The sequence below is a fragment of the Bombina bombina genome, chromosome 1, assembly GCF_027579735.1.
Source record: "Bombina bombina isolate aBomBom1 chromosome 1, aBomBom1.pri, whole genome shotgun sequence".
NCBI classification, from domain to species: domain Eukaryota; kingdom Metazoa; phylum Chordata; class Amphibia; order Anura; family Bombinatoridae; genus Bombina; species Bombina bombina.
The window spans coordinates 768275634-768297077 of record NC_069499.1 but is presented as its reverse complement, the minus strand read 5'-3'; the positions used below and the strand labels follow the sequence as shown (position 1 = coordinate 768297077).

At 40.4% G+C, this 21444-nt stretch overlaps 1 protein-coding gene across 1 annotated transcript in view; it reads right to left on the bottom strand.

Annotated features, from left to right (window-relative positions):
• The window catches only part of RPS6KA6 (ribosomal protein S6 kinase A6), a 322001-nt gene that overhangs the window by 154913 nt on the left and 145644 nt on the right, over positions 1 to 21444 (bottom strand). Inside the window, exons 8-9 of the mRNA XM_053699338.1 lie at positions 5698 to 5822; positions 5485 to 5607 (exon numbers count right to left, since the gene is read on the bottom strand). Of these exons, the coding sequence (XP_053555313.1) occupies positions 5485 to 5607; positions 5698 to 5822 (248 nt within the window). The remainder of the gene's footprint in view (positions 1 to 5484; positions 5608 to 5697; positions 5823 to 21444) is intronic.

Below are 21444 nucleotides of genomic sequence, written 5' to 3'. Positions count from 1 at the left end.
GCCATCGATGTCCGGTGCAGAGAGGGCCACAGAGTGACTCTCTCTGCATCGGATGGCCATGTAAGGTTATTGCAGGATGCCTCCATATCGAGGCATCGCTGCAATAACCGGAAAGCAGCTGGAAGCGAGCAGGATCGCTTCCAGCTGCTTTCCACACCGAGGACGTGCAGGGTACGTCCTCAGGCGTTAACTGCCTTTTTTTTTTTGATCATTAAGGGGTTAATAAATAAAAGAGTCAATTTAAAAAAAAAATTCTCACTGAATGTGACGGATAAAAGAAAGTATAGGTTGGCCAACCTTAAAATCAATAATAAAATATATATTTGCTTGTGAGAGAGTAGTAAATAAGCTGTCTAAGCATCTAATTTAAAACAGATACAGCCCTAGATAGAGACACACAGCGCTAAAAAGTAGCAGCACACTGCAAAAAGACAGTTTTAGTTGAAACTGAAATAAGGACAAAAAACAATATAAAATACAGTATCAAAATATAGCAGCAAATCGGGGAGTATGAGAACAGTGCACAAGACACTGGAGGTGTAATCCACTAATATTCGTGGTTATACACAGTCTTTAAGATGTATAAGAGGCCTCTTAGAATATAAAATTAGAGTTCCTGTAGCAGATTATATCAATATATGACAGGCGGTTAAATAGTACTAAGACTTCTTGTTTGAGCCGTATGCAGCTGAGAGGTACCTTTATAAATGATCCAGTACTGTCCTTTCTATGCAAAAACACTGTAATGCTTCTAACAGAAGCTAGGCATAGGGATCCTTAAGTTCCGAAGAGAGCCGATCTTGAAGCCGGTTCGGCGTTCTCCCGCTGTGAACCTTCAGAGTGCGCGCCTTCTCCGGAAGGGTCTCTGATTGGCCCTCAGGTTGTTAGTGGGAGTGGCCGCTTGCGATGTGGTTACCGGCTCTACGGCTTCAGTTGGAAATCTCTCCTAAGGCGTTCTTAACGTCCTCTCTGGTCTCCTTGGGAAATAGAAGTGTAGCAGCAACGCGTTTCAACTGAGAATACTCAGTCTTTGTCAAGCTGCTTGTCAATGTCTCTATGGGGTTTAAATAACCCCTAGCAATTAGCTAATTTGTGCACAAAAATTGTTCAATAAAATTATTCATTTAAAGTTTGCAACTTTGTGTAAATTCTTAATCGAAAAGCCTACATTTTTGTACTGAAATAATAAACATAGTGAACCTGCAGAATAAATTAGAGGGCAACAATCTTAACTAAGGGTTATAAGGTCAATTTAGATATATGAAAATATAAAATATATTCCTGGAAAACGTAACTATCGCTATTAAGAATAAAATAGTGATAGAAAATATAGAATTAATTAGAGCAGTGAGCGTATAGAGAAACCATAGTCTAAAGATATATATGTACGGAACTATTGTATGTTTTTTTTAAAAAGCAACATAAATGGATGTACTATATTTAAATATTAGAGATCCTATGATATGGGTTGGGAATGTTAACTGAGGTATGTTTAATTAGTTTATTAAACACATATAGCACTCAAGAGTTTAAAAAACAATTGAGGTTAAAATCTAAATTTAACCCCTCAGGTTTTAGTGTTCGGAGTTCGAATATCCATTTCGCCTCATTTTGCAATAATAAGTGAGATAAGTTCCCTCCTCTTTTCTTTTCATTTATTTTAGCTATTGCTTTGAAATTAAAGAATTTCAAATTAATATTACAGCATGTCCTAAAATGTTTTGCCACCGGAAGATCTTTATTTCTGTCTTTTTCAGAGTTTTCAATAGAATTTATATGCTCCCTAATTCTCTCTCTTATTGTTTCACCTACATACTGTATTCTGCATTTTTTACAAGTTATAAGATAGATGGCATTAATATCAATACATCTTATTGTTTCTTTTATTGTGTATTTTTTATTTGTATTTGTGGAAATGAAACTTTTTGTTTTATTCGCATACTTACATGCCTTACATGTTAGGCAAGGGTAAAAGCCTTGTAATTTTTCTCCAAATAGGTCTCTGGTGGTTTTGCAAGGATTTTGTTTATAGGTAGGGGCTAGTTTACTTTTTAAGTTTTTGGTTTTTTTGTATACAAATTTGGGATTGGTTGGAAGCTTGGTCCCTCAGTGAGGGTCAGACTTCAGAATTTTCCAATGAGCTCTAAAGATTTTTTCTAATTTGTGCCTATCTTCACTAAACACAGTGATAAAAGGTAAGAAAATTTCAGCATTTGTAGAGATATCAGATGTGGTTTCTTTTGTTTTGTATTGTAGAATATCTTTTCTTTCTATCTCTTTTATCTAAATTCTTTCTGTTTCTACTTTGTCTTCCGGATATCCTCTTTCGATAAATGTATTCTTTAATGTTAGGGACTGCCTCTCAAAATCACTCTCTTCTTTACAGTTTCTTTTTAATATCAAGAACTGTCCTTTTGGAATGTTGTTTTTCCATTTGGGTAAGTGACAGCTCGTTTCATGGATGAAACTATTAGCATCAACTTCCTTAAAATAGGTTTTGGTTGTCACAGCATTGTTTTTTATGCTAATTTCCAAATTTAGATAGTGGATATTATCTTTACTGATATCAGCTATAAATTTTAGATTTAAGTTGTTATCGTTCATACTATTTAAGCACTCAAGTAGCAGATCATTACTTCCCTTCCAGATAATAAACAAATCATCAATATATATTTTGTATACAATTATATTATTTTTATAGGGGCTATGGTTGAGGAATGTCATTTCCCAATTTCCCATGAACAGATTTGCGTAGCTAGGGGCAAACTTAGTGCCCATAGCTGTGCCGCAAATCTGCTCATAGAAGTTATTTTCATACAAAAAGAAATTGTGTGTAAGAATAAATTTGATACTTTCAAGAAGGAACTCTCTTTGTTCTTTTTTGAAGAGCGGGCCATTTTTTAGAAAAAAATCAATTGCTTTGATGCCATCTTCATTAATCAGCATTGTTATGTTTAAAGTTTAGTAATAAATATATACCTTTATTCATTTACACATTGACTCTGTGTTCTTTAGGGTATTATTGCCATTCTTTGGCGCTGGTGTGTTTTCTCTTTGTATACTATATTCCATTCCCTAGAAATCATATCAGAAATAGCCTCAGGAATGGGAAAAAACGCTGGGGGAACCACAGGAGGTTTAAAAACAGCATTTAAAAGTTTATTAGACTGAACGTCAATAGGACTGTTTACCTCAATATCCAAATTAATTAACACTTCTTTTAATAAAGAACGCATATACTCTATTTTAAATAAATAAGTAGATTTTTCAGTGTCAATATCTGAGGAAGGATCTTCTGTTTCAGATAGATCCTCATCAGAAGAGGATGAATTATTATGTTGCTGGTCATTGAAATTTCATCAACTAAATGTGAAGTTTTAAAAGACTTTTTACGTTTATTAGAAGGTGGAAATGCAGACAAAGCCTTCATAATAGAATCAGAAACAAATTCTTTAAAATTTACAGGTATATCATGCACATTAGAAGTTGAAGGAACTGCAACTGGCAATGTACTATTACTGATGGAAACACTATCTGCATGTAAAAGTTTATCATGACAACTATTACAAATGACATTCGGTGGAATAATTTCTACAATTTTGCAACAAATGCACTAGCTTTGGTAGAACCGATGTCAGGCAGCAATGTTCCAGCAATGTTCGGAGACAGGATCAGATTGGGACATCTTGCTCAATGTAAGAGAAAAAACAACATATAAAGCAAAATTATCTATTTCCTTAAATGACAGTTTCAGGAATGGGAAAAAATGCAAAAGCATAGGCCTCTGATAGAGAAAAAAGCAAGAGGCAAACATCAATGGGGTATTGAAATAATGAAAAAATTTGGCGCCAAGTATAACGCACAACGTAACAAACTTTTTTGGCGCCAAAAATGACCGGAAATGACACACTTGCATCACAAATGACGCCGCCGTGTGAAAGGTATCGTCGTCACGTATGAGGCCGGAAATGACGAAGTTGCGTCAAACTTTTTTTCTCGCCAAAAATGTTCGCGCCAAATATGACGCAATAAAGGTTAGCATTTGACGCACCTGCGGGCCTAATACCCGCAATTGCAAGAAATAGTCAATCTGAAAAAAAGACTAAACCCAAGGTAAGAAATAAATTTCTTAAAATGTTTACATTCCCAAATATGAAACCGACAGTCTGCAGAAGGAAATACATGAACAAGACTCATGGCAAATATAAGTACAATACATATATTTAGAACTTTATATAAATGCATAAAGTGCCAAACCATAGCTGAGTGTGTCTTAAGTAATGAAATCATACTTACCGAAAGACACCCATCCACATATAGCAGATAGCCAAACCATTACTAAAACAGTTATTAGTAGAGGTAATGGTAAATTGAGAGTATATCGTCGATCTGAAAAGGGAGGTAGGAGATGAATCTCTACGACCGATAACAGAGAACCTATGAAATAGACCCCCGTTAGGGAAATCATCGTATTCAAATAAGTGATACTCCCTTCACGTCCCTCTGACATTCGCTGTACTCAGAGGAATCGGGCTTCAACAATGCTGAGAAGCACATATCAACGTAGAAATCTTAGCACAAACTTACTTCACCACGTCCATAGGAGGCAAAGTTTGTAAAACTGAATTGTGGGTGTGGTGAGGAGTGTATTTATAGGCATTTTGAGGTTTGGGAAACTTTGACCCTCCTGGTAGGATTGTATATCCCATATGTCACTAGCTCATGGACTCTTGCCAATTACATGAAAGAAATTATGTTTGTTTCTTAAGGGCATAAGTAGGTTAACCCCTTAAGGACAGAGGCAATTGTCCAAATTCTGAACGCAAACAAAACCTAGAATTTGAGCTGTATGTTTGTTCAACCACAATTTACCTCTTTCACATTAAGTTCACCCACACTTATTATATATTGTTTTTTTAGAGGACAAATAGGGCTTTCTTTTGGCATCAAATATTTATATGTGAACAATAATTTAATACAAATCAAACCTAAGGGTGAGAAATTAAGACATTGTTATTTGTTTTTACTTTTTTATTGTGAATATCATAATCCTGATAGGTTTTACTGCAATAAAAACACCCATATTTGTATTCTGCAATGTCCCACGAGCACAGCAATGCCCCCCATGTATAGGTTTTATGGGGTTTCAGGAAGTTACAGGGTCAAAATGGGGCTTGCACAGTGTTTTCAGGACAGCAATAAAACGCCCTAACGTCATTAAGAGGTTAAACATGTAAATAACTAGTAGTGAGCTTTCTGGATTAATATTAAGTTGTGCCTTATCCTTGAAAGTGTGTGGGGGCAGAAAGCGTGTTTTATCCCCCATTAGCTAGTTTAAAAACACATAATGTAGCAGCTCAAAGTAAATACAAAATGGACGTTCATTAGGAGGAAGAGAGAGAGAGAGAGAGAGAGAGAGAGAGAGAGAGAGAGAGAGAGAGAGAGAGAGAGGACAGAGAAATATTTATTTACAGAATTCAGTACCTTTACAGCAAACTCCATGTTTGTGGCCCTGTGTATGCAACGCTTACACACAGAATAGGACCCAACACCAATGTCCTCCTTAAGCTCATACATGTCAGTAACCTGAGCCCTGTTTCTATGAAACTGCTGTGAAAATAAAAATGTTGAAAGGATGCCTCAGATATTCAAATATTTAAAAATTATTAAAAAAAGAAGAAGAAAGTGATCAATCACCTGTACAATTGGCAAAACGCTTGCAAGAGAAGAGATCTTATGTTCTTCAATTGAAGACGGGGCTACAAAGCTGAAACCTTTGAAGAGCTGATGTGCATTTGCACTTGGTGGAACTCCTGGCGAGTCTGCAGAACAGAGTGCATTTATATATTATTTTTGGGGGGGGAGTTTTAAGAGGCATGGAAAATCAAAAAATAAATTAAATGGATAGGAAAGTCAAAATTAAACTTGCATGATTCAGATACAAAATGTAAATTACCACACGTTTAAATTTGCTTCTCTTTTAAAAAGTTGCTTTAGGTATCCTTTGTTGAAAAAAAGATATGTACATATCCTAATTCATACAGGCCCCTAAATTATAAACAAATTTGTTAACCCCATTAAGGTGCACTTAGCTGCAAGAAGAAAACACTGGAAATATGAAATTAATTAGACACATTTTCTTTATAGATCATTCTTGAAGTGAAATGTATTTATATTATTTACCAGACATTATATCTCCCAGTATGCAAACTAATACACTCCTATTAGAACAGTGATGAAAAAAACTTTTTTATCATTACTGCATGCATCACATAGATGTACATGCATGCTCCCATTTATGAAGCAATCAACCATCTGTTTGTTGGGATTCTTGCATTATCTCAGAAATAAAAATGATAAATTAAAGTAGCAACAGAAATATCATGCAAACCTGATTTACCACAACAGGTAAAAAAGGTATAGGTCACATGATAAATTATATAAAAAAAAAAATAATAATAAAAAAAAAATGTATGCTTACCTGATAAATTTCTTCCTTTACGGATATGGCGAGTCCACAACGTCATCAATTACTAGTGGGAATATCACTCCTGGCCAGCAGGAGGAGGCAAACAGCACCACAGCAAAGCTGTTAAGTGTCACTAGCCATCTCCAGTCATTCGACCGAAGGGAAAAGGAAAGAAATAGCACAAAGGTGTAGAGGTGCCTGAGGTTTAGTCAAAAATAACTGTCTTAATAAAGTGTGGGGTCGTGGACTCCCCATATCTGGAAAGAACGAAATTCATCAGGTAAGCATAAATTTTGTTTCGTTTACTAAGATATGGTGAGTCCACAACGTCATCAATTACTAGTGGGAACCAACACCCAAGCTAGAGGACGCAGATGACTAGGGAGGGATATAACAAGACAGGCAGACCTAAACAGAAGGCACCACCGCTTGAAGAACCCTTCTCCCAAAAGAAGCCTCAGCTGAGGAAAAAGTATCAAATTTGGAAAATTTGGAAAAAGTATGCAAAGAGGACCAAGTTGCAGCCTTGAAAATCTGTTCCACAGAAGTTTAATTTTTGAAAGCCCAAGAAGAGGAAAGAGTCCTAGTGGAATGAGCTGTTATACTCTCAGGAGGCTGCTGACCAGCAGTCTCATAAGCAAACCAGATTATACTTCTCAACCAGAGAGAAAGAAGTAGCAGTAGCCTTCTGACCTTTACGCTTTCCAGAGAAACGGATAAACAGGGCAGAGGATTGGCAAAAAACAGAATTTATGTTTACCTGATAAATTACTTTCTCCAACGGTGTGTCCGGTCCACAGCGTCATCCTTACTTGTGGGATATTCTCTTCCCCAACAGGAAATGGCAAAGAGCCCAGCAAAGCTGGTCACATGATCCCTCCTAGGCTCCGCCTTCCCCAGTCATTCGACCGACGTAAAGGAGGAATATTTGCATAGGAGAAATCATATGATACCGTGGTGACTGTAGTTAGAGAAATTAAATCATCAGACCTGAGTAAAAAAACCAGGGCGGGCCGTGGACCGGACACACCGTTGGAGAAAGTAATTTATCAGGTAAACATAAATTCTGTTTTCTCCAACATAGGTGTGTCCGGTCCACGGCGTCATCCTTACTTGTGGGAACCAATACCAAAGCTTTAGGACACGGATGATGGGAGGGAGCAAATCAGGTCACCTAGATGGAAGGCACCACGGCTTGCAAAACCTTTCTCCCAAAAATAGTCTCAGAAGAAGCAAAAGTATCAAATTTGTAAAATTTGGTAAAAGTGTGCAGTGAAGACCAAGTCGCTGCCTTACATATCTGATCAACAGAAGCCTCGTTCTTGAAGGCCCATGTGGAAGCCACAGCCCTAGTGGAATGAGCTGTGATTCTTTCAGGAGGCTGCCGTCCGGCAGTCTCATAAGCCAATCTGATGATGCTTTTAAGCCAAAAAGAGAGAGAGGTAGAAGTTGCTTTTTGACCTCTCCTTTTACCAGAATAAACAACAAACAAGGAAGATGTTTGTCTGAAATCCTTTGTAGCCTCTAAATAGAATTTTAGAGCACGAACTACATCCAAATTGTGCAACAAACGTTCCTTCTTTGAAACTGGATTCGGACACAAAGAAGGCACAACTATCTCCTGGTTAATATTTTTATTAGAAACAACTTTCGGAAGAAAACCAGGTTTAGTACGCAAAACCACCTTATCTGCATGGAACACCAGATAAGGAGGAGAACACTGCAGAGCAGATAACTCTGAAACTCTTCTAGCAGAAGAAATTGCAACCAAAAATAAAACTTTCCAAGATAATAACTTAATATCTACGGAATGTAAGGGTTCAAACGGAACCCCTTGAAGAACTGAAAGAACTAAATTGAGACTCCAAGGAGGAGTCAAAGGTTTGTAAACAGGCTTGATTCTAACCAGATCCTGAACAAAAGCCTGAACATCTGGCACAGCCGCCAGCTTCTTGTGAAGTAAAACAGATAAAGCAGAAATCTGTCCCTTCAAAGAACTTGCAGATAATCCTTTCTCCAAACCCTCTTGTAGAAAGGATAGAATCTTAGGAATTTTTACCCTGTTCCATGGGAATCCTTTCGATTCGCACCAACAGATATATTTCTTCCATACTTTATGGTAAATTTTCCTAGTTACAGGCTTTCTAGCCTGAATAAGAGTATCAATGACAGAATCTGAGAACCCACGCTTTGATAAAATCAAGCGTTCAATCTCCAAGCAGTCAGTTGGAGTGATGCCAGATTCGGATGTTCGAACGGACCTTGAACAAGAAGGTCCCGTCTCAAAGGTAGCTTCCATGGTGGAGCCGATGACATATTCACCAGGTCTGCATACCAAGTTCTGCGTGGCCACGCAGGAGCTATCAAGATCACTGAAGCCCTCTCTTGATTGATCCTGGCTACCAGCCTGGGAATGAGAGGAAACGGTGGGAACACATAAGCTAGGTTGAAGGTCCAGGGCGCTACTAGTGCATCTACTAGAGTCGCCTTGGGATCCCTGGATCTGGACCCGTAGCAAGGAACCTTGAAGTTCTGACGAGACGCCATCAGATCCATGTCTGGAATGCCCCATAATTGAGTTATTTGGGCAAAGATTTCCGGATGGAGTTCCCACTCCCCCGGATGAAATGTCTGACGACTCAGAAAATCCGCTTCCCAATTTTCCACTCCTGGGATGTGGATTGCAGACAAGTGGCAGGAGTGAAGCTCCGCCCATTGAATTACTTTGGTCACTTCTTCCATCGCCAGGGAACTCCTTGTTCCCCCCTGATGGTTGATATAAGCAACAGTCGTCATGTTGTCTGATTGAAACCTTATGAATTTGGCCTTTGCTAGTTGAGGCCAAGCCTTGAGAGCATTGAATATCGCTCTCAGTTCCAGAATGTTTATCGGGAGAAGAGATTCTTCCCGAGACCATAGACCCTGAGCCTTCAGGTGTTTCCAGACCGTGCCCCAGCCCACCAGGCTGGCGTCGGTCGTTACAATGACCCACTCTGGTCTTCTGAAGCTCATCCCTTGGGACAGGTTGTCCAGGGTCAGCCACCAACGGAGTGAAACTCTGGTCCTCTGGTCTTAGATGAATTCGCGCAAAAGGAACTATGTCCATTGCCGCAACCATCAAACCTATTACTTCCATGCACTGCGCTATGGAAGGAAGAAGAACAGAATGAAGTACTTGACAAGAGCTTAGAAGTTTTGATTTTCTGGCTTCTGTCAGAAAAATCTTCATTTCCAAGGAGTCTATTATTGTTCCCAAGAAGGGAACTCTTATTGACGGGAATAGAGAACTTTTTTCTACGTTCACTTTCCACCCGTGAGATCTGAGAAAGGCTAGGACAATGTCCGTATGAGCCTTTGCTTGTGGTAGAGACGACGCTTGAATCAGTATGTCGTCCAAGTAGGGTACTACTGCAATGCCCCTTGGCCTTAGCACCGCTAGAAGGGACCCTAGTACCTTTGTGAAAATTCTTGGAGCAGTGGCTAGTCCAAATGGAAGTGCCACAAACTGGTAATGCTTGTCCAGAAAGGCGAATCTTAGGAACCGATGATGTTCCTTGTGGATAGGAATATGTAGATACGCATCCTTTAAATCCACCGTGGTCATGAATTGACCTTCCTGGATGGTAGGAAGAATTGTCCGAATGGTTTCCATCTTGAACGATGGGACCTTGAGAAATTTGTTTAGGATCTTGAGATCCAAAATTGGCCTGAATGTTCCCTCTTTTTTGGGAACTATGAACAGATTGGAGTAAAACCCCATCCCTTGTTCTCCTAATGGAACAGGATGAATCACTCCCATTTTTAACAGGTCTTCTACACAATGTAAGAATGCCTGTCTTTTTATTTGGTCTGAAGACAATTGAGACCTGTGGAACCTTCCCCTTGGGGGTAGTTCCTTGAATTCCAGGAGATAACCTTGAGAAACTATTTCTAGCGCCCAAGGATCCTGAACATCTCTTGCCCAAGCCTGAGCGAAGAGAGAGAGTCTGCCCCCCACCAGATCCGGTCCCGGATCGGGGGCCAGCATCTCATGCTGTCTTGGTAGCGGTAGCGGGCTTCTTGGCCTGCTTACCTTTGTTCCAGCCTTGCATCGGTCTCCAGGCTGGCTTGGTTTGAGAAGAATTACCCTCTTGCTTAGAGGATGTAGAATTCGAGGCTGGTCCGTTTCTGCGAAAGGGACGAAAATTTGTTTTATTTTTAGCCTTAAAAGACCTATCCTGAGGAAGGGCGTGGCCCTTTCCCCCAGTGATGTCTGAAATAATCTCTTTCAAGTCAGGGCCAAACAGCGTTTTCCCCTTGAAAGGGATGTTAAGCAATCTGTTCTTGGAGGACACATCCGCTGACCAAGACTTCAGCCAAAGCGCTCTGCGCGCCACAATAGCAAAACCTGAATTTTTCGCCGCTAATCTAGCTAATTGCAAAGTGGCGTCTAAGGTAAAAGAGTTAGCCAACTTAAGTGCTTGAACTCTGTCCATAACCTCCTCATAAGAGGATGCTTGATTGAGCGACTTTTCTAGTTCCTCGAACCAGAAACACGCTGCTGTAGTGACAGGAACAATGCATGAAATTGGTTGTAGAAGGTAACCTTGCTGAACAAACATCTTTTTAAGCAAACCCTCTAATTTTTTATCCATAGGATCTTTGAAAGCACAACTATCTTCTATAGGGATAGTGGTGCGTTTGTTTAGAGTAGAAACCGCCCCCTCGACCTTGGGGACTGTCTGCCATAAGTCCTTCCTGGGGTCGACCATAGGAAATAATTTCTTAAATATAGGGGGAGGGACAAAAGGTATGCCGGGCCTTTCCCATTCTTTATTTACAATGTCCGCCACCCGCTTGGGTATAGGAAAAGCTTCGGGGGGCACCGGGACCTCTAGGAACCTGTCCATCTTACATAATTTCTCTGGAATGACCAAATTGTCACAATCATCCAGAGTAGATAACACCTCCTTAAGCAGAGCGCGGAGATGTTCCAATTTAAATTTAAATGTAATAACGTCAGGTTCAGCTTGTTGAGAAATTTTTCCTGAATCTGAAATTTCTCCCTCAGACAAAACCTCCCTAGCCCCTTCAGACTGGTGTAAGGGCATGTCAGAACCATTATCATCAGCGTCCTCATGCTCTTCAGTATCTAAAACAGAGCAGTCGCGCTTTCGCTGATAAGTGGGCATTTTGGCTAAAATGTTTTCAATAGAATTATCCATTACAGCCGTTAATTGTTGCATAGTAAGGAGGATTGGCGCACTAGATTCACTAGGGACCTCCTGAGTGGGCAAGACTGGTGTAGACATAGAAGGAGATGATGCAGTACCATGCTTACTCCCCTCACTTAAGGAATCATTTTGGGCAACATTATTATCAGTGGCATCATTGTCCCTACTTTGTTTGTCACATTCATCACATATATTTAAATGGAGAGGAACCTTGGCTTCCGAACATACAGAACATAGTCTATCTGATAGTTCAGACATGTTAATAGGCATAAACTTGATAACAAAGGAAAAAAACGTTTTAAAATAAAACCGTTACTGTCTCTTTAAATTTTAAACTGAACACACTTTTTTACTGAATATACGCAAAAGTATGAAGGAAATGTTCAAAATTCACCAAAATTTCACCACAGTGTCATAAAGCCTTAAAAGTATTGCACACCAAATTTGAAAGCTTTAGCTCTTAAAATAACGGAACCGGAGCCGTTTTTACATTTAACCCCTATACAGTCCCTGGTATCTGCTTTGCTGAGACCCAACCAAGCCCAGAGGGGAATACGATACCAAATGACGCCTTCAATAAGCTTTTTCAGTGGATCTGAGCTCCTCACACATGCATCTGCATGCCTTGCTTCTCAAAAACAACTGCGTATTAGTGGCGCGAAAATGAGGCTCTGCCTATGACTAGAAAAGGCCCCCAGTGAAAAAGGTGTCCAATACAGTGCCTGCAGTTTTTTTAATAAAATTCCCAAGATTAAAATAACTCTCCAAAGTTGTAAACCATTAAATATGCTTATAAAGTAATCGTTTTGGCCCAGAAAAATGTCTACCAGTCTTTAAAGCCCTTGTGAAGCCCTTTTATTCTTATATTGAAAATTAAGAAAATGGCTTACCGGATCCCATAGGGAAAATGACAGCTTCCAGCATTACCAAGTCTTGTTAGAAATGTGTCATACCTCAAGCAGCCAAAGTCTGCTCACTGTTTCCCCCAACTGAAGTTAATTCCTCTCAACAGTCCTGTGTGGAAACAGCCATCGATTTTAGTAACGGTTGCTAAAATCATTTTCCTCTTACAAACAGAAATCTTCATCTCTTTTCTGTTTCAGAGTAAATAGTACATACCAGCACTATTTTAAAATAACAAACTCTTGATAGAAGAATAAAAACTACATTTAAACACCAAAAAACTCTGAGCCATCTCCGTGGAGATGTTGCCTGTGCAACGGCAAAGAGAATGACTGGGGAAGGCGGAGCCTAGGAGGGATCATGTGACCAGCTTTGCTGGGCTCTTTGCCATTTCCTGTTGGGGAAGAGAATATCCCACAAGTAAGGATGACGCCGTGGACCGGACACACCTATGTTGGAGAAATCCTTAGTTGCCTGCAGGTAGAACTTTAGCGCACGCACAACATCCAAGTTGTGCAACAAACGTTCCTTATGAGAAGAAGGATTTGGACATAGGGAAGGAACAACAATTTCCTGATTAATATTTCAATCAGAAACAACCTTAGGGAGAAATCCCAATTTAGTACGAAGAACCGCCTTATCAGCATGAAAGATAAGACCAACCACACTGCAGAGCCGAGAGTTCCTAGACTCTCCAAGCACAAGAAATAGCAAAAGAAACAAAACCTTCCAAGATAACAACTTAATATATGGAATGCATAGGCTCAAACTGAGCCTGCTGCAAAACTTTAAAGTGAAGGTAAACTTTGGTGAATGAAAGCCAGTTTTTTAAAAAACAGAATTTATGCTTACCTGATAAATTTCTCTCTATTACGGTGTATCCGGTCCACGGCTTCATCCTTACTTGTGGGATATTCTCAATCCCTACAGGGAGTGGCAAAGAGAGCACACAGCAGAGCTGTCCATATAGCTCCCCTCAGGCTCCGCCCCCCCGAGTCATTCGACCGACGGTTAGGAGAAAAAGGAGAACCATAGGGTGCAGTGGTGACTGTAGTTTACAAAAATAAATTTAAACCTGACTAAATTGCCAGGGAGGGCCGTGGACCGGATACACCGTAAGCGAAAGAAATTTATCAGGTAAGCATAAATTCTGTTTTCTCTTACATTGGTGTATCCGGTCCACGGCTTCATCCTTACTTGTGGGAACCAATACCAAAGCTTTAGGACACGGATGAAGGGAGGGAACAAGTCAGGTAACCTAAACGGAAGGCACCACTGCTTGCAAAACCTCTCTCCCAAAAATAGCCTCAGAAGAAGCAAAAGTATCGAATTTGTAAAATTTGGAAAATGTATGCAGTGAAGACCAAGTCGCTGCCTTACAGATCTGTTCAACAGAAGCCTCATTCTTGAAAGCCCATGTGGAAGCCACAGCTCTAGTGGAATGAGCTTTAATACGTTCGGGAGGCTGCCTACCAGCAGTCTCATAAGCCAACCGGATGATGCTTTTCAGCCAGAAAGACAGAGAGGTAGCAGTTGCTTTTTGACCTCTCCTCTTGCCAGAATAGACGACAAACAAGGACGATGTTTGTCTGAAGTCTTCAGTTGCTTTTAGATAAAACTTTAAAGCACGAACTACATCAAGATTGTGTAACAGACGTTCCTTGTTAGAAACTGGATTAGGACATAGAGAAGGAACCACTATTTCCTGGTTAATATTCTTATTGGAAACCACTTTTCGAAGAAAACCAGGTTTGGTACGTAAATCGACCTTATCTGTATGGAACACCAGATAGGGTGAATTACACTGCAAAGCAGACAATTCAGAAACTCTTCTAGCAGAAGAAATAGCTACCAAAAACAAAACTTTCCAAGATAGCAACTGTAGAGGTTCAAACGGAACCCCTTGAAGAACTGAAAGAACTAAATTTAGACTCCATGGAGGAGCCACAGGTCTGTAGACAGGCTTGATTCTGACCAAGGCCTGTACAAACGCCTGAACATCTGGTACGGCTGCCAGACGCTTGTGTAACAGAACAGACAGAGCAGATATCTGTCCTTTTAAGGAACTAGCTGACAGACCTTTCTCCAATCCTTCTTGGAGAAAAGATAGTAACCTTGGAATCCTAATCTTACTCCATGAGTAACCCTTGGATTCGCACCAACAAAGATATTTCCGTCAGATCTTATGGTAAATTTTCCTGGTAACAGGCTTTCTAGCCGGGATCAGAGTATCTATAACTGATTCCGAAAAACCACGCTTAGCTAGAATCAAGCGTTCAATCTCCAAGCAGTCAGTTGAAGAGAAACTAGGTTTGGATGCTTGAATGGACCTTGGATTAGAAGGTCCTGCCTCAAAGGTAGCTTCCATGGTGGAACCGATGACATATTCACCAGGTCTGCATACCAAGTCCTGCGTGGCCACGCAGGAGCTATCAGAATTACCGAAGCCTTCTCCTGTTTGATCCTGGCTACTAGCCGAGGGAGAAGAGGAAACGGTGGAAAGACATAAACTAGATTGAACGACCAAGGCGCCACTAAGGCATCTACCAATGTCGCCTTGGGATCCCTGGACCCGTAACGTGGAACTTTGGAGTTCTGGCGTGACGCCATCAGATCCAGATCTGGAAGGCCCCATAGTTGGGTTAACTGGGCAAAAACCTCCGGGTGGAGTTCCCACTCCCCCGGATGGAAAGTCTGACGACTCAGATAATCCGCCTCCCAGTTGTCCACTTCTGGGATGTGAATTGCGGATAGATGGCAGGAGTGATCCTCTGCCCATTTGATGATCTTGGATACCTCCCTCATCGCCAGGGAACTCTTTTTTTCCTCCCTGATGATTGATATACGCTACAGTCGTGATGTTGTCCGACTGAAATCTGATTAATTTGGCCTCCGCTAGCTGAGGCCAGGCCTGGAGCGCATTGAATATCGCTCTCAATTCCAAAATGTTTACCGGGAGAAGAGATTCTTCCCGAGACCATAGACCCTGAGCTTTCAGGGAGTCCCAGACCCCGCCCCAGCCTAAGAGGCTGGCGTCGGTCGTGACAATGATCCACTCTGGTCTGCGGAAACTCATTCCCTGAGACAGGTGATCCTGAGACAACCACCTGGTTTTCTGGTCCATTTGTATTTGGGGAGACAAATCCGCATAATCCCCATTCCACTGTTTGAGCATGCACAGTTGCAGTGGTCTTAGATGAATTTGAGCAAAAGGGACCACGTCCATTTCCGCAACCATTAGTCCTATTACCTCCATGCACTGAGCCACGGAGGGTTGAGGAATGGCATGAAGAACTCGACAAGTGTTCAAAAGGTTTGACTTCCTGACCTCCGTCAGAAAGATTTTCATTTCTACCTAGTCTATTATTGTTCCCAGGAAGGGAACCCTTGTGAACGGGGACAGAGAACTTTTTTCTACGTTCACCTTCCACCCGTCAGACCTTAGAAAGGCCAGAACGATGTCCGTATGAGCCTTTGCTTTGTGAAAAGACGCTTGTATTAAGATGTCGTCTAGGTAAGGTGCTACTGCAATGCCCCTTGGTCTTAGCACCGCTAGAAGGGACCCTAACACCTTTGTGAAAATTCTGGGAGCAGTGGCCAATCCGAAGGGAAGAGCCACAAACTGGCAATGCTTGTCCAGAAAGGCGAACCTCAGGAACTGATGGTGATCTTTGTGGATAGGAATATGCAGGTACGCATCCTTTAAGTCCACGGTAGTCATATATTGACCCTCCTGGATCATTGGTAAGATTGTCCGAATGGTTTCCATTTTGAATGATGGAACTCTGAGGAATTTGTTTAGGATTTTCAAGTCCAGGATTGGCCTGAAAGTTCCTTCCTTTTTGGGAACTACAAACAGGTTTGAGTAAAAACCCAGTCCTTGTTCTGCTGTTGGAACTGGGTGTATCACTCCCATTTTTAGAAGGTCTTCTACGCAACGTAAGAATGCCTGTCTCTTTGTCTGGTCTAAAGACAAGCGAGAAATGTGGAACCTTCCCCTTGGAGGAAGGTCCTTGAATTCCAGAAGGTACCCCTGAGTGACAATTTCTAACGCCCAGGGATCCGGAACATCTCTTGCCCAGGCCTGAGCAAAGAGAGAACGTCTGCCCCCTACTAGATCCTGTCCCGGATCGGGGGATACCCTTTCATGCTGTCTTGGTAGCAGCAGCAGGCTTCTTGGCCTGTTTACCCTTGTTCCAGCCTTGCAGGGGTTTCCATGCTGGTTTGGACTGGGAAGCGTTACCCTCTTGCTTAGTGGCTGTAGAGGTAGAAGCAGGTCCTTTCCTGAAATTGCGAAAGGAACGAAAATTAGACTTGTTTTTAGCTTTGAAAGGTCTATCTTGTGGAAGGGCATGGCCCTTTCCCCCAGTGATATCTGAAATAATCTCTTTCAACTCTGGCCCGAATAGGGTCTTACCCTTGAAAGGAATATTAAGCAATTTAGTTTTGGACGACACGTCCGCCGACCAAGATTTTAGCCACAGCGCTCTGTGCGCCACGATTGCAAAACCAGAATTTTTCGCCGCTAATTTAGCTAACTGAAAAGCGGCATCTGTAATGAAAGAATTAGCCAACTTCAGGGTGTGAATTCTGTCCATGACCTCATCATAAGAAGTTTCCTTCTGGAGCGAGTTTTCTAGTTCCTCAAACCAAAAAGCCGCTGCAGTGGTTACAGGAATAATGCAAGAAATTGGTTGTAGAAGAAAAACATAATTTATGTAAGAACTTACCTGATAAATTCATTTCTTTCATATTAGCAAGAGTCCATGAGCTAGTGACGTATGGGATATACATTCCTACCAGGAGGGGCAAAGTTTCCCAAACCTCAAAATGCCTATAAATACACCCCTCACCACACCCACAATTCAGTTTAACGAATAGCCAAGAAGTGGGGTGATAAGAAGGAGCGAAAGCATCAAAAATAAGGAATTGGAATAATTGTGCTTTATACAAAAAAATCATAACCACCACAAAAAGGGTGGGCCTCATGGACTCTTGCTAATATGAAAGAAATGAATTTATCAGGTAAGTTCTTACATAAATTATGTTTTCTTTCATGTAATTAGCAAGAGTCCATGAGCTAGTGACATATGGGATAATGAATACCCAAGATGTGGATCTTCCACACAAGAGTCACTAGAGAGGGAGGGATAAAATAAAGACAGCCAATTCCGCTGAAAATAATCCATACCCAAAATAGAGTTTAAATCTTATAAGGAAAAAAACTGAAATTATAAGCAGAAGAATCAAACTGAAACAGCTGCCTGAAGAATTTTTCTACCAAAAACTGCTTCAGAAGAAGAAAACACATCAAAATGGTAGAATTTAGTAGAAGTATGCAAAGAAGACCAAGTTGCTGCTTTGCAAATCTGATCAACCGAAGCTTCATTCCTAAACGCCCAGGAAGTAGAAACTGACCTAGTAGAATGAGCTGTAATCCTTAGAGGCGGAGTTTGACCCGACTTGACATAAGCATGATAAATTAAAGATTTCAACCAAGATGCCAAAGAAATGGCAGAGGCCTTCTGACCTTTCCTAGAACCGGAAAAGATAACAAATAGACTAGAAGTCTTTCGGAAATTCTTAGTAGCTTCAACATAATATTTCAAAGCTCTAACTACATCCAAAGAATGCAATGATCTCTCTTTAGAATTCTTAGGATTAGGACACAATGAAGGAACCACAATTTCTCTACTAATGTTGTTAGAATTCACAACCTTAGGTAAGAATTTAAAAGAAGTCCGCAACACCGCCTTATCCTGATGAAAAAACAGAAAAGGAGACTCACAAGAAAGAGCAGATAATTCAGAAACTCTTCTAGCAGAAGAGATGGCCAAAAGAAACAAAACTTTCCAAGAAAGTAATTTAATGTCCAGCGAATGCATAGGTTCAAACGGAGGAGCTTGAAGAGCCCCCAGAACCAAATTCAAACTCCAAGGAGGAGAAATTGACTTAACATATTTTATACGAACCAAAGCTTGTACAAAACAATGAATAACAGGAAGACTAGTAATCTTTCTGTGAAAAAGAACAGAAAGAGCAGAGATTTGTCCTTCAAGGAACTTGCAGACAAACCTTTATCCAAACCATCCTGAAGAAACTGAAAAATTCTCGGAATTCTAAAAGAATGCCAAGAAAAATGATGAGAAAAACACCAAGAAATGTAAACCTTCCAGACTCGATAATATATCTTCCTAGATACAGATTTACGAGCCTGTAACATAGTATTAATCAGAGAGTCAGAGAAACCTCTATGACTGAGAATCAAGCGTTCAATCTCTATACCTTCAAATTTAAGGATTTGAGATCCTGATGGAAAAAAGGACCTTGTGAAAGAAGGTCTGGTCTTAACGGAAGAGTCCACGGTTGGCAAGTGGCCATCCGGACAAGATCTGCATACCAAAACCTGTGAGGCCATGCTGGAGCCACCAGCAGAACAGACGAGCACCCCTTAGAATCTTGGAAATTACTCTTGGAAGAAGAACTAGAGGTGGAAAGATATAGGCAGGATGATACTTCCAAGGAAGTGACAATGCATCCACTGCCTCCGCCTGAGGATCCCTGGATCTGGACAGATACCTGGAAAGCTTCTTGTTTAGATGAGAAGCCATCAGATCTATTTCTGGAAGTCCCCACATTTGAACAATCTGAAGAAATACCTCTGGGTGAAGAGACCATTCGCCCGGATGTAACGTTTGGTGACTGAGATAATCCGCTTCCCAATTGTCTATACCTGGGATATGAACCGCAGAAATTAGACAGGAGCTGGATTCCGTCCAAACCAGAATTCGAGATACTTCTTTCATAGCCAGAGGACTGTGTGTCCCTCCTTGATGATTGACATATGCCACAGTGGTGACATTGTCCGTCTGAAAACAAATGAACGACTCTCTCTTTAGAAGAGGCCATGACTGAAGAGCTCTGAAAATTGCACGGAGTTCCAAAATATTGATTGGTAATCTCACCTCCTGAGATTCCCAAACCCCTTGTGCTGTCAGAGACCCCCAAACAGCTCTCCAACCTGCCAGACTTGCATCTGTTGAAATCTCAGTCCAGGTTGGAAGAACAAAAGAAGCCCCCTGAATTAAACGATGGTGGTCTGTCCACCACGTCAGAAAGTGTCGAACAATCGGTTTTAAAGATATTAATTGAGATATCTTTGTATAATCCCTGTACCACTGGTTCAGCATACAGAGCTGAAGAGGTCGCATGTGAAAACGAGCAAAGGGAACCGCGTCCAATGCAGCAGTCATAAGACCTAGAATTTCCATGCATAAGGCTACCGAAGGGAAAGATTGAGACTGAAGGTTTCGACAAGCTGAAACCAATTTCAGACGTCTCTTGTCCGTCAGAGACAGAGTCAAGGACACTGAATCCATCAGGAAACCTAAAAAAGGTTACCCTTGTCTGAGGAATCAACGAACTGATTGGTAAATTGATCCTCCAACCATATTCTAGAAGAAACAACATTCATAAAAGACTGGAAAGGTTCTTTCTAGTGAAAATGAGCAAAGGGAATTGAATCCAATGCCGAGGCCATAAGGCCTAAAAGTTCTATGCATATATAGCAACTGAAGGAAATAATAGAGACTAAAGGTACCGACAGACAGAACCCAATAGAATTATCCCTTGTCTGATAGAGACAAAGACGGTGACACAAACTTTCTGGAAACCTAAAAAAAGGTGACCCTTGTGTGAGGAATCAAGAGCTTTCGAAAAAAAGATCCTCTAACTATGTCCTGAAGAGCAAGTGAATCATATGAGATTCCGCATCCTCAGAAAATAATCTGAATGAAAACAGAAAAATGAAAATATGCATTTATTGTATCTAATGAAAACAAATAATGCTATCAATGACCATAAAAAGGCAAAATAGTTTGAATAAAACTCCAAACCCGGTTCCTAAAAAAGGAACTGGAAGAAATACCCCAGAAGATTCCAGGTGCCCAGCCATGCTTCAACAGTACCCAAAATATATAGGACAGAAACACACTTAAAGAAAGTGTTAACTTTACTGGAATAAAATCAAAGAAATTTGGACAAAATAGAACCAAATAATTTTCAAAGAAGTCTTAACCTGCCCCTTACCAGCCAAGCTGGAATACGGCACGTACATCGCAATATTAGGGGGCTGATTTTGAACCCCAATTACAAACATGTTACTTGGGAAAGAACTCAGGAATTCGTTCTTTAATAAGAACAATTAAACTAGTATAAGCTTAAAGGATTACTTTCTGTTATAATTTTTAAGCTAAACAACTAACATATTAAAGTTAATAAACATTAATTAAAACCTACTGACCTATATTTTCTCCAAAACGAAGTTTCATAACGTTCTAAAAGTTATATCTTTTATTCGCCGATGATGTCACGTTATCCTGCCCACTATTTTCAGCACTGCATGTTCAAAATACTTAAACCAATAACTTTGTGTTTAAAGCGCCATTTTGAAACCTAGGTATTGTAAACGGATTGGTACAGAGCAAAGGATACCCACAGAGTGGGTTTGGAAAACAATTAAATTTGCAGACAAGATTTCTGATATACGGTAGAGATATGTTAATGAAATGCTATTGATAAAAAGCGTATTTGGGGTAGTTAGTTAGTAACAGGCATAGAAAATATTTACTTACAGTGTCCCTTTAAAGTTTTAGTCTTAGAACTCAATCTTGAAGCCCAGAGTAACAGTTAAGAATTGAATCCAATTATAAAAACAAATAATTGATTATCTTAGAACAAAATTCTTCTAGCTAAAATAGCTAAAGACATAGATTAACCCTCATTTGCGAAAATATTCAATAAAATGAAGACACAAATTGAATTATTAGCATGATAGTCCAGTTTAAAGGACCAGTCAAT